Genomic DNA, 18,101 nt, shown 5'->3' with positions numbered 1-18,101 from the left:
CTCCAGACCTCATTATCATGTGTCTCGTCTACTACAACATCCTTCTCTCTGGTTTTGACAAATCTCATCTTGCCCGACTTAAAATCCATTCAAAACACTACAGCAAAAAATCTTCTTGGTTCAACTCTTTGATCATGTCACGCTTTTCTTTGCATTGCTCCACTGACCCCTTCTTCACCACAACATCAAATACAAACTTCTTATTTTCACTTTTAAGGCACTCCATGGCCTATCCCCGCTGTACCTGTGATCTCATGTATACTTACAAGATGTCAATTCCCAACTCCAATCAGCTAACGACACTGCCCTTGATTGTCCATTTGTCAAATTTTCCAGCAAGCACCGCCATGCATTCTCATATGTCACCAGGTGTGTGAGGAAGGAGCTCTCTGTAAAAATCTGCAAGGCCACTACATTATCCTCCTTTAAATCTCTCCTTACAACCCACCTAAGCCCTGGTGCCTACATAACACTTGAGAATGGTTAGGCACCTTGTGTGCTGTAACTGCTGCCTATTTCACTGTTCATGACTGTCACAATTACCTTGTGCTCCACCCTATCTGTTTACTGTATCCAATGTAAGTTGTTAGAATGTAAAGTCTTCTGGGCAGTAACTGTTTTTTTATTTGCACAGTGCCCAGCACAATGGGGCCCCAGCCTGTAGGCACTACCACAATATAAATATTAAACAACAAAAATAACAAACCAAGCCTGTCTCTTGCTGGTGGGAAAGAGGAGAGCGGTATCATTAAATTGTCATTTTTTAATCTTAGGAAGCACTGAGATACTACGGTGACAGACACCAGTATAAGAGCTTATATAGCTACTTGCTAAATGGATAGAGACAATCTGGCACTAACAATGCTAAATTGAAGGCACCAGTTCACACAGAAATGCAACAATCCATATGCTGAGAATTCCAAAATACAATGACATTTTGCTGACAGGAAATAATGCTTTTAAATACCTCAGAACTGTTTTCTGTGGCCTAACTGAACTAGGTTTTCCATTATAATTTTCTATGTTTCCTATGGGCTTGTCTGCACATAATGTGGTAATGCGCTCTCCAGGGGTATGATTTCAAAAGAGTCTACATGGACTGGTCTACATGGACCAGTCAATGTGCAGCATGTTAGTCTGCTTTAGAAATCACACATCCACAGAATGCATTAACTCACAAGGTAGGCAAGCCCTACCATAAAGTCATTTCAGGTAAAATTGTGTAACGAACATAGAAGGGGCATTTGAATAACAGAATCCAAATCAGAATGGGTGCAATCAGAACATAGAAAATACACTGTTCCAGTGTTTCTGAAATACTAACTAAAATGCTGTTTTTAAAAATAGTTCTGAGCTGCAAAAATTGGACCTGAACTTCCCCAAATGTTGATGAGGTTTGTGTCTGAAGGATGGGTATAGGCCCATGTCTAGCTATTTCAATTGTTCAGGATAACTGAATTTATAGAGACAATTTAGTCTCAGTGTGAATGATAGAAATAATTTATTTTATGCAAGAACAAAGGATTTCCAGACAGCTCATTCATTACAATATAGACTAGTTATTGATATAAGATTTCAATCACAGGTTATGTTCATAGCACTGCCATTAAAATGCTACATAACATTAGACTAGACTAACTTAAAGATTCATATGTGAGGAAACCACCTGGCACCTGTGGCTTCTACGTAACTGTTGTTATTATTCATGAGCTCTAGGCTGCATATTAATCACCTCTTTTCTTCATCACAGCTAGGGAAGTTGAATACAAAAGAGATCAAGACTCATCATCATAGCTATGCCGTTGTGAGATTCAAAAGGAAGCATTTCCAGTTTTTCAAATTTTAAATGTAAAATTTTATGTATAATTCACTGCTTATTTGTCTTAATAAGCACACAATTCTAGTATAATATTTGACCAAAAAAAGAGAATATTGACTAAATACTCCATAAAAATTAACAGAGCATTTCAAATCACTAGAAGAGTGGAAAATCTCATTCTATTTTTATTTTTCAATTAGTTTTTCCTTTTCTTTTTTTCCGTTAATATGATTTGGATTTTCTGAATCTTCAACAACCATGAAACACATTTGGATGTATATAACAAAAGCCATGGGTTTAAAAAAATCCTCAATCAAGGTTTTGAGACTGGATCACAGTGATGATGCAATTTAAAGTAGTTCTAAAAGTTTTGTTCAAGCTAGTTTTTTCCTTAAATAATGCTAATAATAGTTGTGAAGTGGAATTGCATAATATTAAAGTTTAATACAAATATGGCAACCTTAGGACTGTACAGCAAAACTCTATTGCGGAAAATAGAAATTAAAATGTATAAGAATAAGATGCATTAAAGATCTAGCAGCTACATAATTTTTGTATTTATTTTGCAAAAAACGGGACTGAAGACATTTTTCACTCAAGTCTTTTACAAACATTTCTCAAATGCCCGCTGGTTATGGCCATTAAAAGACTGAAAAGAGTGGCTTTACAAAAATATTAACAACATACCACTGCATGAGATAAAAAGAACAGAACATTTAAACTATGTTACATAAAAGCAATTTTCCCCAGTAAATGTAAACATATACCTGGAAAAATAAAACCCATACAATATTAAACATTATATCCCAGTGAGGAAACCACTGTTAAACCCTGTGCCCTCCTTTCCGCCCTTACCCCTTCCCCTTCCCCCGGCCTGTTGTTTATTAGTGGAGAAAGGTGAAGTTATCACACAACCTAATAATGAAGGTGTGGTACTTCAGCTAAATAGCAGTTTCATACTTAAGAAATTATATATGAATAAAATGAAAATGACAGTGTTGTTTACCATGGCAGTAAGATCTGCAAAACAGTACACAATAACATTTGCTAAAACAGCTGAACAGCAATACTAATGCCTCTATATTTTTCAAATGTTTATATCCAATGTATTTATAATAATCTTTTCAAAGGTTTGTGAGAAATAACTCTAATCTTTCTCTTTTTTTAAACTATGCATGGTATATGTGCTAACTTACTGAATTCATCCTTCATGCAATTCCAGTTTATTAAAGAGGTTAAAAATTTATAAAACTCTGATGGGATATGGTTTTAATGCTTCATCACACTACCCATCATTTGCTTTTCAATCTAGATCAGAATGATCTTTCCTACTTCTCTGCAATCACCTACCTGCACAGCTAATATTTTCTGAGCATTCTCATGAGAGGCTGCCTGGAACTTCGCCAGCCCAGCCTGGCTATAGAGGCCGCGCTGTTTGAAGTACTCCACCAATGCTTTGTGCATCCTGCTTTGCAGCACAGAGAGCTAAAGGGAGGAAGAAGGGGGAAAAAAAGTCAGAGCAGGAGAGGAAATTAATGGCAGTGTTCAAGAAGAATGATGGAGGGAAATATAGAAAGCAGTCAATAGCCCATTCTGCACTGTACAGACCTGACAGGAATTTCACAGTCTCTTGATTTTTCAGCCCACTCATGTGCATTCATCAGAAACCAGTCACATCTGGCTGCCAGGATGGGGGGTTAATTTTCTCTAAATGCCTCAGCAGTTTTGTTCTAGCTGAGGCAAACTCTGTGACTGCAAAGTTGATGAGTAAAATATTTCTACTTCACCCAGTTTAACTCAAAACCGATAGCCTCGGGACATATCGAACCTTTCTTAAAAAAATAATCTTTTGAAGCTTTTTGAATGGCACATCAGGTCAGGGCAAAGTTTAAAATGCAAGTTTAAGACTTTGATGGACACCATGGCTTTTTTCCCCTTGTAAAGCTTATCATAGCTTGGCAATGTGGGCTTTAGAGCATGACAAAACTAAAGAGAATTAACTTAGCCATCAACTGCTGAGGGAGAACAATAACAGGAAAGAAATTTCCAGATAGAACTCCCTATTAATCTACCTAACTATAACCATGTGACATGAAAGCATCTAACTGCACTAAATTACAGCAAATGCAGCTGTTGAAAAGTGACACTATTTTTTAATAAGACTTTATATGAAAAAGATACTACAGATCATAGAACTGTACTGATTTGAAGGGGGTCTAATTGAAATGATTCAAACTGGAAATGTAAACAGTGTATTTTTACAATTTATCAGTTACTATAGCAGCATCATTCTCACACCCCATAGTTAAGATTGTGTCTGTATTTCCATAATTTTCAAGTGTTTATAACACAAACAGAAAAACTTGGCATAGCAGATCTCAGTCTAGAAGCAATATCTTTTAATCAAAATTGAAAAGCTACCAGTACAAAATGTAGTTGAAGGTAGCTGTGTGCTCTTATAATTGAAAGTTGTTTTATTTCTTAAACTGAAATTCTACCAGCATTTGTCCATAATCTGGACTAGTGCCTTTGGCTGATCTGGAAAAACACAAATTAAAGCCAACTAAATTAATTTGTTTAGAAACATGATTTTGTGTTCAAGCATGCTAATTATTTCAACAACAATTTTATAGCTATTGTTAGCACATGGCCTTTATGAGTATGCCTGTCAACCACATTTACAATATGGATTCTAGCATTCCTTTGGAAATGCTACAATTCATTAAGGTCAATGCTACAGGTCAATAATGAGACCAGTAATAAAGAAGCCTTCACATGATAAGCTATAACTGCTCTTAAGAGCCAGCATAGAGTAGCATGAAAAAAATCCACTTTTTCAGAAGGACATAGATTATACTGATGCCAAAGGAACTAATATGGCCTACAGAGTAATTAATAAGCATTTTCAAAATTATATGGCCTAATTTTCAGAAGTGCTGAACTTCCACAACTCCCATTGGCTTATGGAAGCTGTGAGTACTCAGCATTTTAGTAATTCAGGACATAAAATATTAAAACATATATTTGTATGTCAGAATTTATAATTTATTTATTTGAATTTGGCTATCTGAATAGTGTTTATGCATTACAATGACATAGAATAAAAACTGGGTAAATAAATTGGAAAAATATAAAAATCAGCCCTAATCACAGCCAAAAGCTGAAACCAAATGTGAACATATTTTTCAATCTAAGTTTGTCTAAGTACCACTGCTCCCTAACATGCTAAATACTTTTTTCTGAATCTATCTTGAGGTCTCTATGGACATTAAATCTCTGGAATTCCAACTGTTGCTTTCATATCTCAGAAGATTTGAGGCTTTTCTGGGGCTTCAGCGGGGAGGCAGGTAAGGGCAGAAACAACACATGATTTTGGCAATTAATTGATTTTTAAATACTCATGGTAAATAGGCCCAATGGCCTGTGATGGGATGTTAGATGTGGTGGGATCTGAGTTACTACAGAGAATTCTTTGCTGGGATCTGGCTGGTGAATCTTGCCCATATGCTCAGGGTTTAGCTGATCGCCATATTTGGGGTCAGGAAGGAATTTTTCCTCCAGGGCACATTGGAAGAGGCCCTGGAGGTTTTTCGCCTTCCCCTGTAGCATGCACGGGTCACTTGCTGGAGGATTCTCTGCTCCTTGAAGTCTTTAAACCACGATTTGAGGACTTCAATAGCTTAGACATAGGTGAGAAGTTTTTCGCACGAGTGGGTGGGTGAGATTCTGTGGCCTGCGTTGTGCAGGAGGTCAGACTAGATGATCATAATGGTCCCTTCTGACCTTAATGTCTATGAATCTATGAAAAAAAAATCATGACATTTTAATAAAACAGTCTGCTTCAACCCAACAGAGAAAGTGTCAGATGGAAGGCAAGCCACTATGGAATATTTTCAATGTTCTGATACCTGCGAGAAGGAATGTAGTTACAGAATGGATTCTTGTGGAGAGGAAAATGAAGGTCCGGGAAGGATGGCTGGGTGAGGGCAGAAGGATTTGGTTCAAGATAGTGAAAGGGGCCAGACAGAAAGATGTCAGAAGGTTTGTTTGCATTCAAATTTTTGCCTTATCCAAGCCAAATGAAACCTTCAAAACTTTTGAGTGCCATCTATTACAAAAAAATTCAGTACAATGTGCATATGGGAAATTGCTGCCTTATAATGCCTGTTTTAAAGAAGTAACAGAAAACTTGAAAATTGCAGTTAGGCTAAGCAAGCACATGGGCCTGTCACTCCTATACTCACCCCTGTCTTCCTCTCCATGATCTTCCTTTGTTTATTTTACTCACTTGCCTCTTGTCTTTAATTAGAATGAGCAGAATAGACATACCTGAGCTAGCTTTGATAGCAATGAAGGGGTGGCAGCATAGGCTGTACAAGTCTTCCCTGTGTACTTATTTGGGTGGCTAGCCTGTGCGGTGGTGACTTCACTACTATTGTTACTTGAGCTAGCTCGACCAAAGCTATCTGAGGTATGTCTGCATTTGCAGTCACAATCTGATTGCATTATACACATACCCTTATTCCCTTGAAGGAGGTCATAACCGTCCCTGAAATCCTCTGCTGGGTCATGCGACAAACACGTAGCCTTTAACTTGTTCACAGTTTTATCTTATCACAGCTATGGGTCTCAAAGGTAAAAAGACAACAATAAAGTAATTGCTAGGTTTCATTGCTTGTAATAACTTTTGAGAAATCTGAAAATAAATTTACAAATGTATCCCCGTGAATCTGACAAATATGATTTGTTTCTATGCATTCCTAAATAAACTGAATTTAAAATAGTTATAAACAAGAATGTCCTTTCTTGTGATAAAACCTGTAGGAACAGATAGAGAATCCAGACTCTGCATGATATTCACCTCATTTCTGACAAATGCTCCCTTAATGGCACAGGGTTGAAGCAGAGTGGGCTACCAAAGGGACAAGCAGCACAGCCTCCAAACCATGGGGATTCATGGGAAACAAATCTCTGATCCCCCTGAAGTACCTGCTATGCAATGTTACTCTCCTGAGGCTGTGACATTGGCTCAGTTGGCTGCAAAATAACCCCTCTCAGGGGAATAGTGGGGGCTGGTGCAGGCTCAGAGTAGAAGTTAATGCTGCAAGGAGGAACATTAACTTCCACAGATTTCTACTTTCCTGGGAGGGGAGAATACTGCAGCGAATGGCTCCTCCCTCCCCTTGCCCCATAAACCAGGAAGCGTTAACCATATTGCTTTGCTGTGGATGCACTTCTATAAGCTCCTGGGGAGAGGGAAGTATGCTGTGGAGGAGCTGCCCTCCCAGTTCTGCAGTTTGGGAGCTTTACTGCCCTGTTTTACCCTGTTTTTGTTGTCATTCCCCTCTGTGACTCACAGCAGAGGGGAGCATATGGCTCTGTTTATTTAATTCTTTGTTTATATATCAGTATCATCAATAATATCAGCACAGCTCTGGGGAAAAAATGGGGTTGTTAATTAGCTGCTGCTGCTGACCCAGCAAAGAGGAGAGTCCCACAAAAACACGAGGTCTGATTCTGTTCTTGCCTAGACTCGTTTTTACAGTAGTGTACCTCCACAGATTGCATTTAATTAATTGCTGATTTACATCTGTGTGACCACCAGACCTAATATCTTTATCTGTAATTTCTCATTGGAGGAACCAAGATTCTGAGGCACATATCTCACCAGATTATAACAATTTTTAGGTAGGTCAAATTTTGGACCAAAAGCATGGATAAAAGAGCCAATACTTTATGCAAACCCATAGCACCAAAGGATACACAGGGAGCAGTCCTTGTCAATTTTGTTACCCAGGGCTGATAGCAGACCAGCTTTTACTATGGTATCCTAGCTGCCTGGGGCTAGACCAAAGCCTCACTGTTGGGCAGATATAGCATAGTACATAGACCTCTAAGAGAGATTCATCTTGTTAAAGGCTCATTATGCCTACTGAATGCAGAACCTGCAAAAAAAAAAAAACCCAAAAAACCAAAACAGACTGGAACACAGAGAGGTCTCCAAAGCCAGAAGTGCATTTTCAATGATGGATAACATTCTTCTTAGGTTGCTTCAGTTACCACTTCTGGCCAAAGACTAAGTACTGGCATTACATGGAGCTGTGATCATAGGCCTGATTCTCCTCTCATTTATACCTATTTTGCATCAATGAAACTCCACTGATTTCAGTACTGTTCCTGATTTACACCAGTGTAAGAGAAGGGACAATCAGGCCCTCTGTGCTTAAAATTTTCATTTCTCCAAATTGGAATTATACAAAATACCCTAAGATGTTTGTCTGTGGTTTACCTATTTATCACATAATGCATTGCTAAAAAATCACAAGAGTCATATTGCTAACTTTTATAACCTTTGGTCAAGCACATACTATTATTGCCAGCTTATACCAACTACCAATTTATACTTGGCCTCATTCTAAGCACTTAACTCTTAATGCTTAAGACATAGCCAAGCCTATTTTAATACACATATTTTGGTTCTTCTACTTGCTGTTTCAGCTTCAATAAATTCCATTATTATTTCTATACACATGCTTAGCAAATAGATTATATTTTACCCAAAAACATGTACCCTCCAAGAGCAGGTCAGGGGTCAACACAATAAATGTGTTGTTTTTTCCACGGCAAAAAAATTCTGATGACTTTTCTTAGAAAAGTTCTACCATCCGTATGCTTTGAAGCAGGGGTTGAAACATGACAGTGGATGCCCTTTATCAGGGCTGTATTTCTTGTGATCCCTGTGAAAATCTGCCCAAATTGTGCCAATTTATAAGTCTTTTAAAATGCTCAGTAGAGATAACTATGATTTCAGAAGCTAAAGTCTCCAAAGAATCCATCCTCATTAAGCACATTTGAGTTTCTTGCAGATGACCCAAAAGAGCACCTGAGCATGCTCCATCCCAACAGCTCATACAAGTAACCGAACTGTACACGCATCATTCCCACAGATCAGTTGAGCATACTCCAGCTCAGGGATATAGGGATGGGGCCAGACTTTCCGTGTAATGGCTTCTTCCAGTTGCTGCGGACCAGGGTGGGGTTGGGCACTGGAAATGAAAGCAGAAAGCCTGTCATGAATCTGCAAAAAGAACAGGAGTACCTGTGGCACCTTAGAGACTAACAAATTTATTATAGCATAAGCTTTCGTGGGCTACAGCCCACTTCATCGGATGCATAGAATGGAACATATAGTAAGAGTATATATATATATATATATATATATATATATATATATATATATATACACACACACAAACACACACACATACATACAGAGAAGGTAGAATTTGCCATACAAACTGTGAGAAGCTAATTAGTTAAGATGAGCTATTATCAGCAGGAGAAAAAAACTTTTGTAGTGATAATCAAGATGGCCCATTTAGACAGTTGACAAGAAGGTGTGAGGATACTTAATTTTAGGGAAATAGATTCAATCTGTGTAATGACCCAGCCACTCCCAGTCTCTATTCAAGCCCAAGTTAATAGTATCTAGTTTCCATATTAATTCAAGCTCAGCAGTTTCTCATTGGAGTCTGTTTTTGAAGCTTTTCTGTTGCAAAATTGCCACCCTTAAATCTTTTACTGAGTGGCCAGAGAGGTTGAAGTGTTCTCCTACTGGTTTTTGAATGTTATGATTCCTGATGTCAGATTTGTTAACTCTATTCATGTGGCACTACTCTGGACTGATAATGCTGCAACTGACAGCCAAATTGACTTACTGGGGTCTCATAACATTGTTTTGTAATTATACAATAGAATCTGTTAACATCAGGCATCAAGCTATGAAAAAATATACTCAAAACAAAAACAGAACAAATACCAGGAGTTTCATTGCTACTATTAATTAGTAGTCATTGCTAGTAGTAGTCACCTACTAAAATCTTCTGATCTAAGCAGATCACCATCACATTTCAAACAGGGAATAATGTGCCATTCCTAAATCTACACTTTCTCTATTTTCAAATTATATTAATCTTATATCAGAAGACCCAATATGTGTCTCATGTTAATTCAATAATGCGATGTGAATGCTGCATTCTATGTAAATGACATAAGCCTTATCAGTTCCATTCATTGTTACAACTCAAACAATGACAATTACAACAACTCTACAGATTTTGGCACTGTAAGAATGGCAGATTTATGAGCAAAATCCAGTTAATATTTATCTTTTTATACTACTCAACTACCAAAGTTACACCTGTATAATATACAAAGCTCCTAGGTAATGAGATATTTCTTTATTGTCAAATCTGTTCCACAGACTGCTGTTAAAGATTACATAGCTCATTTAAATAAAGCTCTTTTGTCAACAGCCTGAATATACTTTAAAAAATGAGTAAAAGCCTCATGAAAACCCAAATCTCTAGCTGATGTGCAAGTATACAAGAAAAGATGCACTTGCCTTTTGACCATATTCCAGTTGTGAAAGCTTTGGTGAGCAGATTAGCAATGTTAAATAATAATAAAAAGGAAAACTATATTTCAAGAATGGTTGAAAAATAAACTAACAAAAGCCTTGAAAATTAAAATTCAGTCTTACACTCTGTGGTTAACCCACACTAAAAACAAAATGCCATGAGGAGAAAAATTGAAGTTAAGATTGGCACTTTAGTTTTAACTATTATTGGGAGAAACTAAGGAAAAGCAACAGTAGCATGAATTAAGGACATTTTTCTTTTTACTAGCACCCCTGTTTAATGGTATTGTTAGTTATTTGATCTTTTTTAAGATTAAAGAAATGCTTCTTGTATAATTAGCCCTTTGAAGAAATAAAATACCAACAGTTGAAGTGATTTCTAAATAGTGTTTTTTTTATTATAGACATTTTAATTTCTCTTTGTCTTACTCACATTTTATCCATGTAAAATCACCCTACAATTTACCCAAGAATTCTGTCTATTGGGCAGTTGTATAATATAGCTGACCGCAGCCTTTCCTAAACCATCCACAATTTTCAGGTTTGTTCATTAGCTTTGGTGTAGTCTGATTTCTACAGCGGGGATTAAGGTGTGTGTGGGTGGGTGGGGGAATTATTTGTGAACATTTTGGAAAATAAACTGAACTTTGATTTATCACATTCACATCCCTTTTGTATACTTTCTGCAAATATTTTCAGGAATAAAGTGTTGCTCATATGTCTGTTCATGGAAAATGAATTTGGAGATTGTAGTTGAATTTTTGGGGGGATGATGGAAAATTTATTTTTTTTGGAAGTAGTGTAGCTACTTAGAATTGCATTTCTGGATTAGTAAAAGAAGTGGCTAGACCACAGTGCAAAGAGCAAGAGGTAGAAAGTAAAGGCCATATGAAAGAGGGAAGGAGAGAATGTTGGATCATATTAAAGAAGTTCTGTATTAAAATCACAAATGAGTTTGATTCCCCATAGTTTAAATTCCAGGGTATTACTAATTAAGAAGTCTCTTGGTTTTTGGTACTGTTTCTCTTCCTCTGTGTGTGAAACTTGCAAGCTGCTAATTGTGTTAGTACATTCTAAGACAGAATCTGTTCTCAAAGCAATTCACAGAGAGAGAGACTCAAAGCAATACTCTAACAACAGAAACAGCACCCAGAGACTCCCCGCCCTTTTGTTGTATTAACAATTGTGATTAAAATAGAGATAGAGGATGTATGTGGATGGATGCTTGGTGTGGATAATAACTGAATGATCAGGGAGGTGCCAGCCTAAGAATCCAGTGTCCATCGGCTGAAGAAGGCGTCAAGTGGAAATAACCAGAGGACTCCCCCCCCCCGGAAGGCAGACTGGAATCCACCCAATGGGAGAGCCAAAGAACAAGATAACATCTAGCAGCACGGAGCGTCAGGAATGTGCTATCTGCTGATTGATTCAGCAACAGCATGATGAAGCAATTCCCATAGACTGGCATAGGAAGAAATTCCTATAAAAATAGACTCTAAAAAGTGAGAACTTTGGGGTCTGATTCTGCAAACCAACTTCCAGGAGCATCAGATGAGCATCTGACAAGGCCCTGCTCCCTCCTCATGTCCAGGCCACCTGGCCAGTGGCTTGGCATGAGCAACTCTAAGGCTGGTAACTATGATAACAACTTTGCAGAACCTCTGTGTGTGTGTGTGTGTATGAATGAATGTGTGAATAAATATGAGATTGAATGGAATGTTATAGCTATAACTAACTGCTTACTATGATAACAACCTTGCAGAACCTCTGTGTGTGTGTGTGTATGAATGAATGTGTGAATAAATATGAGATTGAATGGAATGTTATAACTATAACTAACTGCTTACTATGATTCTTTCTGTATTCACAATAAATGTGGTATTTTGCCTTTTTCCCTTTAATAAGATCCTGCTGGTTTTTATTTTATTGGTATAACAAGAAGAGGAGGAGAATTTAAAGAATCAGCATGAAGACAATGACCTAGAGAGAGACTGAGAATGGAAACAAGGAGGATAGATGCAAGATTCTGTACCTAAAGAAAGAATCCAAAGAGGGCAGCATATGAACTTTATAATCTTGGTAAATGAATGAGAGCAGCTCAGATAGCAGTTTTACAGCTCTCTTCACAGAAGGCTCGTTTCTTCTTTGCCCTTGACATTGCTTGGGACCTAGTGGAGTGAGTAGGCATTTCAGAACCATGTAGTTTTTAAATGTAATGTACAATTCTCTGACAACTGCTTCAACTAATATAAAAATTGAGGTGCGATTCTCGGAAGTGGTGTGATTCTCAGAAGAGGTGCGATTCTGTGCCTAACACACTTAAGGCACTTCTGAAAATCCCACAGGGGGGCTTTGGATACCTTTAGACCCTTTATTCAGTAATCTTGGTCCAACCACAGAGCATGAGAGTTTTAGGGCTGTTCTTTTCAAACAGAATTTGGAGCTCTGTCCTCATGCAGATAATATTTTCTTTAGGTATGATGTTTTAAAGCAGAAGTGAATACACTTTAGCTCTGAATTTGGATCTCTTCTGAAGCACAAACCTATGTGGATCTTGAACTCCTCAAGAAATGGGTCCTTACAAGAAAGTGTTCCTGGTTTGTTGACAATAATCGTAGAGGAAATAGCCATAAGAGACAATAGGAAAATAAAAGCAAACTTCCAAATATGTGAACATGAGAGACTAAAGTAAAAATCCTTTTACATACTGGAAACCTGATAGCTGGTCTGAGACATCTGACAGTCTTGAGGATACAAGAAACGTGAGGATGAACTACCTTGCATGTCTTTATAGCAGGTTCAGAGTCGAGTTTCAAGAGCTAAAACCTTTATCCTTAAAGAACTGTAGCCAAGCCCTGTATCATTTCCCTCTACCTAGGTACTCATATGGCTCCATCATTGAAGCCTCTCAAGGATATAAAAATAGAAATAATCTTTATCTTCTGAGTCGGGAGGGGAAATTGTTTCTTTGCCTGCTTTTGTGTGTGTGTGATTGGAGGTGGGGCTAGGAATTTTGCCTTTAGTTCTGAAAGTGGTGAGGGCTGTAGTAATTTTTCATCTCTTGCAGGAGTGAGTTTCATTATATAGATCCAGCTCCTCTGAAAACTGTCTTCGGCATTTATGAGCCTCCTCTATTTATTGATAGATTCATTGTGGAATGCAGATGTCATGGGAGGTAATGGTCACCAAGGGAAAGGCAATCCATTTCTCAGATAGTTACAGAACAATCCCATGGAGGGGTTTTTATATCAGGATAGAAACCTTGAACTGGACTCTGAATTTAATGGGGAGTGACAGAGCAGAGGGCAAGGGAGTTATATCCACTGTGACCTGTATTGATAAGCAGATGGCATTTTGGATTTATAAATCAATTTACTGTCTGGAAAAGTGCAGTGGAAATCCCTTGTGCTTGAGACATCTGTGTTTTCTGATACTAATGCTCAATGTTCTCCTGAAGGGTATGAGATGATAGATGCTTGAAAGGAAAGGATATTTTAGACTTCTCTGAGTGGACAATCAGGTGACACAATTGTCTGGGGAATCTGAATTTGAGCCAAGGAGCCTTTGATTATTGGTAAAGACTCTATTTGGGGTGAAGTATGTGCAGAAACTGAAGAACAAGTATGCTGAAAAATGCCTGTCTCCTTTCCTGAATCTCAATATGCTAGGAGTTAGCTCTGACAAGTCAGTGTATGTGGAAGAAGTTGCTGTGCTCAGATGTCCATGAGAGGAAGAGGGGTCAAATGAAACTTGTTGCCCAACTGCTCTGACATTACAGGCTTTGCACAGGTTGGGGAGCACATCAGCTCCCCAGGCTCCCAGCAAGCATGTCTTCCATCTTTGGGCAGTTACAAACTGGTTGAATTTGATAGGTGTGATATTCAGACTAAATGTGACAACAGTTAAATATCCTTTTGGTTAGTAATAGCTGAAACAGTGGAAGCCATTATCCAAAGACTACATTGAATGCAAATGCAGGGGCTGCAGACTAACTGGGTCGATCTGTGTGTGTATATCCATGTGTAACAAGCAGTCAGAAAGCAGAGGGTGAGAACAGAAGAAAACTAGGAGACAGCAAACAAAGCTCTCGTAGTGTGGCCCTTAGACAAAGAGAGAGAACTTCTGGAGCAGAATGCTGTCGGGAAGACAGGCTTTAAACTATGAGCAGGGAAATTGCTTCCTGTTTTTTGACCCCACTGTGTTCAGAGGAACAGGACTTTGTGTATATTCTTTCTAAATAAGCAGGATTCCAACATGGAAATAGCTGACTCTAGTATCAAGTATCTAGTATCCTCCATCGGAAACAACCCACAAATTCCTGAATATCGGCTAATCACTAATATTTGGGTTTTCATAGATTCATAGATATTTAGGTCAGAAGGGACCATTATGATCATCTAGTCTGACCTCCTGCACAATGCAGGCCACAGAAGTTCACCCACCACTCCTAAAAAAGACCTCACACCTATATCTGTGCTATTGAAGTCGTCAAATTGTAGTTTGAAGACCTCAAGGAGCAGAGAATCCTCCAGCAAGTGACCCATGCCCCATGCTACAGAGGAAGGCGAAAAACCTCCAGGGCCTTCCAATCTGCCCTGGAGGAAAATTCCTTCCCGACCCCAAATATGGCGATCAGCTAAACCCTGAGCATATGGGCAAGATTAATCAGCCAGATACTACAGAAAATTCTTTCCCGGGTAACTTGGATCTTACCCCATCTAAAAACCCATCACAGGCCATTGGGCCTATTTACCATGAATATTTAATTACCAAAACCATGTTATCCCATCATACCATCTCCTCCATAAACTTATCGAGTTTAATCTTAAAGCAAGATAGATCTTTTGCCCCCACTACTTCCCTCGGAAGGCTATTCCAAAACTTCACTCCTCTGATGGTTAGAAACCTTCGTCTAATTTCTAATCTAAATTTCCTAGTGGCCAGTTTATATCCATTTGTTCTTGTGTCCACATTGGTACTGAGTTTAAATAATTCCTCTCCCTCTCTGGTATTTATCCCTCTGATATATTTATAGAGAGCAATCATATCTCCCCTCAACCTTCTTTTAGTTAGGCTAAACAAGCCAAGCTCCCTGAGTCTCCTTTCATAAGACAAGTTTTCCATTCCTCGGATCATCCTAGTAGCCCTTCTCTGTACCTGTTCCAGTTTGAATTCATCCTTCTTAAACATGGGAGACCAGAACTGCACACAGTATTCCAGGTGAGGTCTCACCAGTGCCTTATATAACGGTACTAAAACCTCCTTATCCCTACTGGAAATACCTCTCCTGATGCATCCCAAGACGACATTAGCTTTTTTCACAGCCATATCACATTGGCAGCTCATAGTCAACCTATGATCAACCAATACTCCAAGGTCCTTTTCCTCCTCCGTTACTTCTAGTTGATGCGTCCCTAGCTTATAACTAAAATTCTTGTTATTAATCCCTAAATGCATGACCTTACACTTCTCACTATTAAATTTCATCCTATTCCTATTACTCCAGTTTACAAGGTCATCCAGATCCTCCTGTAGGGTATCCCTGTCCTTCTCTAAATTAGCAATACCTCCCAGCTTTGTATCATCTGCAAACTTTATTAGCACACTCCCACTTTTTGTGCCCAGGTCAGTAATAAAAAGATTAAATAAGATTGGTCCCAAAACTGATCCTTGAGGAACTCCACTGGTAACCTCCCTCCAACTTGACAGTTCACCTTTCAGTAGTACCCGTTGTAGTCTCCCCTTTAACCAATTCCCTATCCACCTTTCAATTTTCCTATTGATGCCCATCTTATCCAATTTAACTAATAATTCCCCATGTGGCACAGTATCAAACGCCTTACTAAAATCTAAATAAATTAGATCCACTGCGTTTCCTTTATCTAAAAAATCTGTTACTCTCTCAAAGAAGGAAATCAGGTTGGTTTGGCACGATCTACCTTTTGTAAAACCATGTTGTATTTTGTCCCATTTACCATTGACTTCAATGTCCTTAACTACCTTCTCCTTCAAAATTTTTTCCAAGACCTTGCATACTACAGATGTCAAACTAACAGGCCTATAATTACTTGGATCACTTTTTTTCCCTTTCTTAAAAATAGGAACTATGTTAGCAATTCTCCAATCATATGGTACAACCCCTGAATTTACAGATTCATTAAAAATTCTTGCTAATGGGCTTGCAATTTCTTGTGCCAATTCTTTTAATATTCTTGGATGAAGATTATCTGGGCCCCCCGATTTAGCCCCATTAAGCTGTTTGAGTTTCGCTTCTACCTCAGATATGGTGATGTCTACCTCCATATCCTCATTCCCATTTATCATGCTACCATTATCCCTAAGATCCTCTTTAGTCTTATTAAAGACTGAGGCAAAGTATTTGTTTAGATATTGGGCCATGCCTAGATTATCCTTGACCTCCACTCCATCCTCAGTTTTTAGCGGTCCCACTTCTTCTTTCTTTGTTTTCTTCCTATTTATATGACTATAGAACCTTTTACTATTGGTTTTAATTCCCTTTGCAAGGTCCAACTCTACTTGACTTTTAGCCTGTCTCACTTTATCCCTACATATTCTGACCTCAATAAGGTAGCTTTCCTTACTGATCCCTCCCTTCTTCCACTCCCTATATTCTTTCTGCTTTTTCTTAATTACCTCTCTAAGATGCTTGCTCAAGGGGTTAAGGGGTTACAATACCTTGACTGTCATGTTCTGAGGCTACACCTATTTGTAGTGGCAGATACTCCCTGTATAAGGAGTATCTAAATACAAGAAATATTACCATTGAGCCAAAAATCAGTTGTGCCACATAAAAGGAGTCTTCTGTACTGCCAGCTATGCCAAATAATTATAATGGTCCCCAAAAATGTAATTCTTGCTCCCAAACTCAGAAACTACCAGACCAGGGAGTCTGCGGAGACACGTCTGAGCAGTGAGCTTGGGGGCAGTGCTTAAAGAAGCATGACAGCAGCTGGTTTTCAGCCCTGCAGAGTGGATGTGTTGCATATCAAGTTCAACCCATGAGAGGACTACTGACCATGCACTAATCAGAGAACTTTATCTATATTTACTTTTTAAAAAAAAGTCTTTGAAAGAGCAACTGGGATAGGGAACAACCTGACCACTCCAAAACATTCTCTCAAACATTTTACTCAGAACTCAAGATTATATAACTCTTATCCCTGACATTATTATAGAAGAAAAATAAGGATTACATTTGGTAGCAGTCATTAATGTTTAATAAACCATCTTAAGAAAATCCACCAAATTATTTTGTTATGGCTAGCTAGTCAGTCTGTATTGACAGGGTAATCGTGTATTCAATATATTTTAATTTTTAGAAACAAGTACATGCAAAACAGACATTTTATTAAAACAAGCTGTGCTAAAAATCTCACAGTACAACAGAAACAAAAATGTGTTCAATAATTTATTATAGTACCTCATTTTAGTGGTGTGTAATATTTGTCAAATAAAAACCTGTTTGAAATGAAGCAAGATTCTATAAATCAACAAGATGGAGAATTTGGCTGGACAAACACTGTGTTAAAATGTATTAATAACTCTGTCCACCCAATTGCTACTAAAGTTTTTGCACTTTTAACACATCATCTTTGTGGAAAGTGAAACAATCCTGTGATAGCCGAGAGACAGTGTGGTCCATTCTGGTCTGGGAGCCAGGAGACCTGGGTTCTAGTTCTGCCACTAACCTGCTAAATGAGTTTGGATAAGTCACTTCACTTCTCTCTTGCTGTTTCCCACCTTCTGTCTAGTTAGATTGTAAGCTGTTTGGGGCAGGAACTGTATCTTCCTATATGTTTGTACAGTGCCTAACCTAATGGGGCCATATCTGATTTGGGGCCT

At 38.3% G+C, this 18,101-nt stretch overlaps 1 protein-coding gene across 1 annotated transcript in view; it reads right to left on the bottom strand.

Annotated features, from left to right (window-relative positions):
• Positions 1-18,101, bottom strand: part of CCDC178 (coiled-coil domain containing 178) — a 357,920-nt gene that overhangs the window by 33,968 nt on the left and 305,851 nt on the right. Inside the window, 1 exon segment of the mRNA XM_073331282.1 lies at positions 3,170-3,304. Within this exon segment, the coding sequence (XP_073187383.1) occupies positions 3,170-3,304 (135 nt within the window).

This window comes from Lepidochelys kempii, chromosome 2, assembly GCF_965140285.1.
Source record: "Lepidochelys kempii isolate rLepKem1 chromosome 2, rLepKem1.hap1, whole genome shotgun sequence".
Taxonomy (NCBI): Eukaryota; Metazoa; Chordata; order Testudines; family Cheloniidae; genus Lepidochelys; species Lepidochelys kempii.
The sequence above is the reverse complement of the archived record's forward strand: the minus strand, read 5'-3'. Positions and strand labels throughout refer to the sequence as shown.